Source organism: Halichoerus grypus, chromosome X (genome assembly GCF_964656455.1).
Source record: "Halichoerus grypus chromosome X, mHalGry1.hap1.1, whole genome shotgun sequence".
In the NCBI taxonomy this organism is placed as follows: Eukaryota; Metazoa; Chordata; class Mammalia; order Carnivora; family Phocidae; genus Halichoerus; species Halichoerus grypus.
The window spans coordinates 72,826,381-72,836,488 of NC_135727.1; the positions used below are offsets into that span (position 1 = coordinate 72,826,381).

General features: G+C 48.0%; 1 protein-coding gene across 1 annotated transcript in view; it reads right to left on the reverse strand.

Annotated features, from left to right (window-relative positions):
- The window catches only part of STARD8 (StAR related lipid transfer domain containing 8), a 79,064-nt gene extending 70,147 nt beyond the window's left edge, over positions 1-8,917 (reverse strand). The window contains exon 1 of the mRNA XM_078065047.1: positions 8,675-8,917. Coding sequence (XP_077921173.1) covers positions 8,675-8,719 — 45 coding nt within the window. The 5' untranslated portion in view covers positions 8,720-8,917. The remainder of the gene's footprint in view (positions 1-8,674) is intronic.
- Between the last annotated feature and the right edge of the window lie 1,191 nt (positions 8,918-10,108).

Consider the following 10,108-nt stretch of genomic DNA (forward strand, 5'->3'; position numbering starts at 1 on the left):
TAATCTCAGGAATGTCATATCCCTAAGTCTTGACTTTCCCACCAGCCAACAGGGACCCTCCTTCCTGCCCAGAGCTTGAGAGTCCTTCCAGGAGAGGGGCCTTGGATGGGGTGAGTGCAGGGAAAGACTGAAGGGGAGAGACACAGTGGTTCCAGGGTGGAGCAAAGCCTCTTTTCCAGACTCTGCAACTAGTTCAACAAGGGGTGGGAGAAGGGGTGGGGAGAAAAGAGGGGAATCACCTAAACAGCCCACTTCCTGAGCCTCAGGGTAGTAACACCAGGTTTCCTACTGTCTTTTTACTTCCAGAGGATGTTCCCAAGTCCAGGCTCTCCTCAGGCAGGTAAACCTTATTTTTCAGATGAGGAAACTCAGAGCACAAACCATGGGCCCAGGATCACCTAGAGCAACCAATCAACTATCTTCAAATTTAACTCAGATTTACTGAGCACCTACTCTGTGGCAGGCCCTTTCATATATGTCATCGTTGCAATCAATTATGAAGTAGAGAATATTCTCCCCATGTTGTACATGAGGAAACTGGGGCTCAGAGAGGGGAAGTAGAGGCTGACCCTGGGCTAGCAGATTGGTGTCCTATTTCCAGCAGCTACTGGATTATATCATTATACCATATTCTTCTCCCAAGGTCCAAGGGTGACGCAGCCCCAGGCAGAGGAAAGTCCAGGGAAAGTCAGCCCACACCAATTTCCAGGACCTCAAACCCCATTCCCCAAGTTCAGGGCTTCCTTTCTTCTAAGCCTTGGCAACCCCAGCCTTGGAACTGCCAGTTGAACTGGACTCCAAGGTCCCTGGTTGCAGCAACAGCAGCTTCAGGGGTGGGCCAGAGAGGTGGGGGTCAAGGAGCTCCATTCCTCCACCCCTTTGTGAAACCTCTGACCCCACATCCCAGCATAGGCCACTTAAGCTCTGCTCCCTGTTATTGTTCCTAGTGACTTGGAAATGCAGGCCAGGCCCTGACTCCCAGAGCTTGCCAAGCCTCCAGCTGTCCTCAGGCCCTACTGGCTGCTGGGAGGACCAACCTCCAGCGCAGGCTCATTCTCCTGCGCCTGAGCTCCCTTCCCCTTCTCCAGGGACCTTGAGTAGAAATCACTGACATTTGGGGAGCAGATTTTTTTTTCCACTTTGCTTGGAAGTTCAAAGAACTATATATGAAAAATGATGAGAGTGGCAGAGCTAGAAAGACTCTCAGAGATAAATCAGTCTAACATAGTCATTTTATAGGTGGAGAAACTGAGCAGAGATTATATAAACATAGTGGATAGAACATGGACTTTGGACCTGGATTACATGGGTTTAAAATCCCAATAATGGCTGTGTGACCTTGGGTAAGTTTCCTAACATTTTTTTCTGTGTTTCAGTAAAATGAGGATGATGGGAATAATAGCCTTGCAGTTATTGTGATGATAAACTGAGTTAATATATGTGAAGGGCATGGAACAGTGTCTACCACATAATGTGTGCTCTATAAATGTTAGCAATTAATATTAGTTTTAACTTGCTGTAGTGCTTTGGAGGGAAAAAAACAAACCTGGCATTGCCAATCCGCAACCTTTTCCAGTTACTTCTGCCTTCACCAGCCATATTGTCAGATATGTCTTCCACCCCCCCCACCAGCCCCCACTCACACTCCTTTTGGTGCCAATGAAACTAAAGGTAAAGTAGGAATTAGTGTCCAAGACATAAGTCAGACACTCCCCTTCTCACCTCCCCAGTGCCCATCTTCATCTCTCCTAGTTCCCAGAACAAATACTGTCCAATCTCTTGAAGACTTGATCAAACAGTACCAATTGTGCTGAAATGGGGCAACTGGGAGAGAGGGACAAGGGCTAGGAGTTCAGATCAGGCAAATTCTGGAGGTCCCCATCTCCATCTCCAGGCTGGGCCCACTTCTAAGATTGTTCTGGCTATGCTGTTGCAGGAAGTACCGGGGACTCCAGTTTAGCCATGCCTTTGCCTTGAAGACTAGGTGGGAATTGCCATGCACTGTTGCTAGATAGACTAAAATTGTTAAGCAAACGGTTTCATGCCCTGGCATTTTCTGGACTGAATCAGTCATACCCACCAACAGGGCACTTGGGGATTGTGAGTATGAAAAACTCTCATTTTATATCCACTAGACAGTAAGTTCCATGAGGTTAAAGACCCACAGCTATTTTATTAACCATTATCTATCCCCTCAGGGCCTGATGCATAGTAGGCCCTGAATAAATATTGCTTGGTAATGACTGAAGGAATGAATTCCTCAAGGCTATTCCCAGCTTAAGGAAACCTCCCATTTTCTTCAAGATAACAATAAATAAACATGTCAACAGTCCTTGCCGTCATTATTTCATGCGTTCCTCACTACAACCTTGTGAGGTAGGAATTATGATTTTCCCCAGTGTACAAATAATAAAAATGGTTAATACTCACTAACTGGGTGCCAGGTGTTTTATACATGTCAACTCAGTTAAGCCTCATAACAACTTTATGAAGTGGGTACTATTATTAGCTCCATTTCACAGAGCAGGAAACTAAAGCTCAAAGGGTGAAGTACTTTTCTCAAAGTCACACAGCTAGAAAGTTGTGGCTCAGAGAGTGAAGGGCTTGACTCCATGTTTTGTTACTCTAGGGACCCTGGTTTTTTCACTGCATCAAGAGAACCCTCAGTAAAGTTGAACTCCCACACACAAATGTGCAAGTTTCTCATTTTGACTCTTGCTCCCATAACTGTACACACCCAGTTTCTACATCCAGGGCAAGTCCCCTGGCTCTCTGTGCCTCCTCTTTCTCCTGTCTCCAACCTTACTCCTCCTTGAAGAAGCCTCCCTCTTTTTCTCCATAGATCATCTCTTCAGATTCTGATCCAATTGTGCATCTACCATGTGTTGGGCTTGTAAATACATTATTTCCTGGGCAATTCCAAGTCTTATCCACTGAGTCTTATCCACTGAGGAAAGATGGCTTGCCCAAGACCACTCAGCTTAGATGTGGCAGAGGTGGGCACTACATGCAAGCCAGTCTGACTCCATGTCCAGTGTTCTTTCTGCCACACCAAGTGCCTTCTGTTCTGAGCCAGGAAACTCCTCACAGAAAGCTTTCTAGATCACCCAGAAACCAACTCACAACTCTCTTTAAGTCCATGTGTGTCAATAACATTAGCACACCTGTTCTTTTACTTCATCCCATTGACCTGGGCCTCACAAATATGTAACATAGGCCAGCATCTAGGCAATTTACAATTAGCCACACAGGGACAAGCCAGAGTGTGGATTTTTCACCCGTGTCAGGAGCCAGTACCCACCACTCAATTTGACTAAGCTGTGGAACTGCGAAGAGAGATCCTGAGGGTGAAGACTCCTTCTATGGGGTTTAAGGCCTTGCCCTCTCCTCTCTAAGTGGTTTTTCCATGACCTGGGAGAGTATGTCATAATTCCTTTCTTTGGGTCCAGTAATTGAGAGGGGACTATATGTACAAGTCTCAGATGTACAAGTATACACCTACCACTTACACACACACACACACACACACACACACACACACACACACACTGGTTAAGGCAGTGTCCTCAGACAAAACAGGCTATTTGAGGGGCGCCTGGGTGGTGCAGTTAGTTAAGCATCTGTCTTTTGGTTTTCACTCAGGTCATGATCTCGGAGTTGTGAGATTAAGCCTCACGTTGTGCTCCATGCTCAGTGGGGAGTCAGCTTGGGACTCTGTCTCTCTCTCTCTCTCCCTCTGCCCCCCTTTTCTTTCTCTCAAATAAATAAATAAATCTTAAAAAAAAAAAAGAAACAGGCTTTTGGAGGAGGTGGTGAGCTCTACATCACTGGAGGTATGCAACAATGTCTAGCCATCCTTTTGGCAAGATGTGATAAGACTCCTACATGGAATGTGGAAATGGCATCCAGATGCATTTAACAGTTTCTATACACTCATATGCTCTCCTGAATTCTCTACACTCCTTCCTGCCCCTCCCACAATGAATACACTCTGCATGTGGAAAATGGGTCTTGCTTGAGACAATAAGGGCCAAGGCCTGGAAAAGTAGAGACATCCTGGAGGCTGGGAGTACAACTGCTGAATCACCCAGTTACCATCACACTTTCACCCTATATCCTGCCAGCCTGATTCTGGACAAAGACTGGGAAATTGTGAGTTGGCCTGGGGACAGAAAGAGCCCCAGGGGTGAAGAAGCACACATGAGTATGTGCGCTCACATGAGTGTATATATGTACATAAATATGAGCGGGCAGAGGGAGTGTGAAAGTACACACCCATATGAACAGGCGCCTAGGAGCCAGGTATAAGAACAGCCACATACAAGTCCCATGCACACTGTGGCAGTGAATTCATAGGAGAGGAGGCTTGAGAATATGTCCTTGGGTGAATCAGGAGAGCCCTTGTGCACATATGCACTTATATGCATGACTAAGTATGTGAGTATAGAGACTGGGGAAAAGTGTGGTGTCCCTTGTTGGACCATGACTGGATGGTTAAACTCTCTGAGGCTTCCCAGTTTACAAAGGACTTTTCTGTCCATAATTTGCTTTGCCTCCCATAGAAGCTCTGCAGGTAAGTGAGACAGGGGTATTACCATGTGTGGCTATATGTGACAAGTGTGTTAAAGTCCCACCTGGTATTGCCCTTAGATTCTACCGCAGACAAGTTGTGTTTGGATTTTGCCACGGAGGAAGGAAGGAGATTATGGTCTATTACATAGACCATGTGTGGACCCGGCTGTGTCCTGACTGCCCTACCTGTAACCTTGGGCACATCTCTTTCCGTCTTTGGGCCTCATCCATAGTTTAGAGGGAGGGAAGGGGGAGGAACAGTTGACCTCTATGGACCTTTCCATCTCTGATATTGTATCACTATCTGTTATAAGAGAAAACAATTGAAAGACAGCAGGGAATATTGACCCTCTCAAAGTCACCTAGAGGTCATGGCTTAGATAGAGTTCCAGCCAGATTCTCCACCTTCCAGGTCAGTGCCCTCCAGGAATAGATATGCCCACCTGATACAAAGAGAGTTCCATGAGAGAGGATCCAAATTCTGGTCACTTGTTACGTGCATTAACACCATGCTAAGTGCTGGAAGGGAGCAAAAGGACACATCAAAGAAGGAGTCCTGTGTGTGTGCATGTTTGAGTGTGAGGCTGGAGTGGGGACCCATATGCATGCTCAGTTGTGGTAAGAGCCCATTGATACCTTTCTGGCCCCTGCCGGCCTGTGGGGAAGACACATCAGACACATATGAAACTATTTATACTGGGTTCATCTCACATCCAAAGGTCTTATGCCTTGGCTGCCCCTAACCCCAGTGCAGCTCAAGCAGTCCTGGGCCCTGGCCTGGCATCTTGCTACCTTCTCAGTATCCCTGGCTTCTGAAGTAGCACTTTTCACCACCCAAATGGGTTGCTTCTGGTCCTAGATTCACGCAGGGCCAGAGCACAGAGTGCTGAAGGGAAGTTGTGGCTAAGGAGCAGATAAGACCTGAGCTCTTAACCCTGGAGTTTCCAAATACAGAATAATCCTTGTTCTTTGCCTCATGCCCCCCATGTGTCATTTGGAAACCTGCTTCCAGCAAGTCATGTGTTGACCACCTACCTACTCCATGCCAAGCACCTTAAAGACACAAACTCCCCAAATCCTCATGGCATCTCTGTGAGGCAGGCACTGATTAGTATCATTTTTTTTAGATAAGAAAACGGAGGCTCAGAGAGGACTTGCTCAAAGGCACACAGCTAGTGTGTGTGTGTGTGTGTGTGTGTGTGTGTGTGTGTGTCTTTCTGTCTGTCTGTGCGTGTGTGTGTGTGTATCGGGGGGTGGAATTCAAACCTAAGTTTCTCTGCTTCCCCTGCCCTTCACACCTCTTCAGCTGATGGAGAGCACCATATGGTATGGGATGGTAGGGCGCTCGGTTTCTCCATTAGGACCACAAGAAGGTTGAATGAGATGATCTAAAAGATCCCTTTCAGCTATGGCAGACTCTGCTACAACCTGCCCCTCTCTGCACTCAGCTCTCCCACAGTCAGGCAACTGCTCACAAGGGGGCCTGGCTCAGAAAGGGAGGGTGGCTCAGAGCAGCCCATGTCCTTGACTGGGCTTATAAGCCCAGAAGGCTGCCTCTCTGACCGGGACCTCAAAGCAGTAGCATTGGAAAAGTAGCATGTATGTGGGTCTGGCAGGCTGCCTCTTAGCCCTGGGACATAACCATGTGTTGATTCACATCTGCCACAGCCCTGTGTGTGGGCGTGCATGCATACGTACCTTTGTGCCATGTGCATGATTTTGTATGTCTACATGATTTTGGGTATGTGCCTAGGTCTGTGTGTGTCTGCATGCTTGTGCATGGGAGGGTATCTATTTGTGTACACGTGTGCCTGTCTCTGTATGTGCATGCAGGCATACGTGCGTGAGGTTACATGATAGTGGATGTGCACTGTCCGCATGTGGATGTGCATGTGCATGGGTTTGTCCTGATATGCATGTGTGTGCACACGTGAATGGTGTGTCTATGCACATGAGTGTGTAACTATAAACATATACACATGTGTACATCCTGTGTTTGTGGAAATGCATGAGAGAATGTGTGTGTGTGTGTGTGTGTGTGTGTGTGTGTATGCCAGTGTCTGGGACTGGGATAGAGGTCTTCAAGCCTTCTGGGGGGGGATTCTCCTGCCCTAACAATTTCTAAGAGGCTGACATGGGCAGGGAGTGTTTTCTGGGAGTCTGAGAGACTGAGGTAATGAATGCGAAGTGATTCCAACCCCTGCCAAGCACCCAGAATGGTTAGCCAGAGTAGAGGACAGTGGTACCAATCAGGTGTCAAATCTCACAGATACTTTTGCTTCCCTGCTGCCTTGTCCTTATTAGATCCATCTCCCATCCTCTCCTCCCCACCCAGCCTCATTGCCATCGCAGCCACCTTCCTGGCCTTAGCATCACCACTTGGGCCCTTCCACACCGGCGTGGAAGGCTGCTGCAGTGTATTTCTTAAAAGCGTCCATTGAATTATATCCCTACTTCACTGAAATCCCCCTGATCCCCTAAAACAACAGTCTCTGGACTTTGGAATTTCATAGATGAGAAAGACAATTTTTAAATAAATAAATAAGGGAACAGAGCATTGCAAACTTTTTATTTTGCTGAGGACAGATATTTTTAAAGTCTCTTACTCTTGAACCCCACCTCATTGGAAAGACGTAATAATCTCCAAATAAAGAATAGTCTTTTGAATTGAATTAATTTAGCTTTCTGAAAATTGTACTACATTATTCCCACTTTTCTCCCATTTCACCGCAGATGGGTGAGAATCTCATTTAGGACCCCCACTAGGTAAAGACCACAGCCCCATGGATCAATTGCAAACCCTATGGGAGGCAGCCCCATTCCCCCCTCTCTAGCGTCTCTTCCCTCAGACCCTGTACTTGAGGCACCCCATGAAACCAGCCCCCCGCAACTCACCACCACTTGACTGCCTCCAGACTCTTGCTCCCAAAGTTCCCTCTGCCAGGCATGCCTGGAATGCCCTTCCCCGCTTTTTGGACTGACAAAGTCTTCCTTCAAGCCTCAGGCCCAGCCCAAATGTGACCTCCGGTGAAACCTTTCCAAGTCCCTTCTGGTGGAAGTGATTTTTCCCTCCAAGGGTCCCAGCCTTCTCTTCGTCCTATTTTACAGTCAGGCTAGTTATTTAAAAGTTTCCCTACTGAATTAAACTGTGGGACGCCACATAGTGTCAAGAGAGGTATGGACTTAGGAGTTCAGATCCCAACTCTGCCAGGCATATCTGAGTGACCTTCCTTAATCTTTTACAGTGTCCCTTCTGCATCTATAAAAACAGGAAAACAATGGGTTTTGGTAAAGATTACCACCACAGTTAATGAACTGAAAGTGCCTCTGTCCGATACATAGCAGATACTAAATAAATATCAATTTCTAGGATCTTGAGAGCAGAAATTATGCCCTGCACATCCTTGTGGGTCCTGTTGTGCTCATGTATTCCCCATGTCCAGGATATAGTAGGCATTCAACAAATATTTACTGACCGACTATCTAGCATAGTATCTAGTATATAGTAGGTGCTTGATAAAGATCTGTCACTTTTCCTACCCCCTCTTTGAGGACAGAAGCCGTGTCCCTTTTTGTCTTCATGTAACTCCTATGGTGCCTAGCACAGAGCTTGATATACGTTGATGGAAACTAGTAATAGTAATCATAATAATAGTTACTGTTACTCAGATGGATGCTCTATGCAAGGCATCACGCTAGGAACTTAACACACATTATCTCTTTTATTTGCAAACATTTAGTATGTAAACAAAAATACCAACCTCATCGCCTTATTGAGGTTGGTACCACCACTGTCTTCATTTTAAAGCTGAGGAAACTGGGGCTCAAAGGGGCTAAGAATCTTGCCTTTGTGGCAAGGCCTGGGAAGCAATGGAGGCAAGTTTTATGATAGGCAGCTAGCCTACTTATTTTTATGGGAAAGCAGCAGACATTTACAGAGCTGGTTAAGTGACAAAAGCAAGACTTGAATCCAATTCTTTCTAGCTCCAAGGTAGTCTCAGAAGCCCATCTGCCTTCCAGCTGGCACACAGTGGTCCCTGGCTGCCTCCGTCCCCTCTGAGCCCTTCTGAGTGGAGCGGGCTGGGTCTGGGCAGCCACTTACCTTCACTTTCCTGAAGCAAGCCCAGAAAACGTCCAGCAGAGGCATGGTGGGGTGCAGGGAGCTGGCAGGGTCCAGCAGAGTTCTGCCAGGCACAGGCCTCTTTCTCTCTAGGGACTAGACTAGAGAGGATGCGGGCCTCTGTGAGAATCAGCCCTGGCCCTGTGCTCCATCAGCCGCACCAGCGCACCAGTGAGGGGAGACGCACAGAGCAGCCTGGTCTGAGCTCAGCTTGCCTCCTCTTCAGGCGCCTCCCAGAGGGCCCCAAGGAGGGAAGTAGGGAGGGAGGGAGGGAAGGAAGGAGGGAGAGAGAGGCTAGCTAAGGAGGAGGGACCAGGAGGCGGGTCACTGATTCAAACTCGGCACCGTTAACCAGTTGGCTGGGAGTGGAGAGCAATGCCAGTTGAAATTCCTTGAACATTACAGTTCCCAGGCTTGGAGTGTCCGGCCGGCCTGCCGGCTCACCCGTCACTCTGCCGCCGGCACTCTGGCATGCATGCCTTCTTGCCTCCTGCTGAATGACACACCAGCTCTCCCCGGGGGCCACTGGGGACAACCAAGACCACACAGGGGCTGTGGAAAGAGCCCAGGGAGGGGAACATTCAACCCAGGCAGGACCTAGGCCAAATGTGAAGGCGGTTGGTGGAAGCAGAAAAGCTATGAGCCTGGGGAACTTTCTCAGACATGAGACTCTGGGCTCTTGGTCACTGGGTCATTCTCCAACCCCCACTTTAAAGTTAAGAATCGTGAATCACTCTGGCACCCTGGGGAGGCACTTTCCTTTCTGGACCTCAGTTTTCCTGGCTGTGCAATGAGAGGCAGGGTCACAGGTGTCTATGTCTCAAGTATGTATGACACCCGTTTGGGGTTAGGTACAGGGCAAGTCTAGAAGAAACTGCATTCTGGACAACAATTACAGCGCCTCTCGGAACTCCTGTGCGGCCCATAAGAGGTCAGGTAACGTTCCAAAGCCAATCTGAGCCCACAAAGGCCATTTCATTGACCTGCCTGCCTCAGGGCATCATAACTCTCGCCCGCCTCAGATAACCCGGGTGGATGCCCTTTTCTGAACATCTGAGGAGATGATAGCTTTCCTCCTTTATCTAGTCCCATGCTCAGAAACCTGAGCATTCCAGGCTGAACTTCTGGATCTGTTCAGTCTGGAATGCTCAGGTTTCTGTTCAGCCTGGAATCTGAACTTGAACCTCCTGGAAACACTGAAGGCAGTTCTTTCAGCAAAAATAAAGTTAGCGCTAGGCAGTTCTAGAGGTTTTATGGGCACGAAGCCATTAAGAAGCAGTGATTCTCCCCTCCCCCAAGCCTCAGCAGGCAGGGTGCTGTGGCTGGCAGCCAGAAGCCTCCTAGGAACCCCATGGCAAAGGGCCAGGCGTGAGTCTCTGGGGGCATGTGTCATCACAAGGCCCAGAATAACTTACT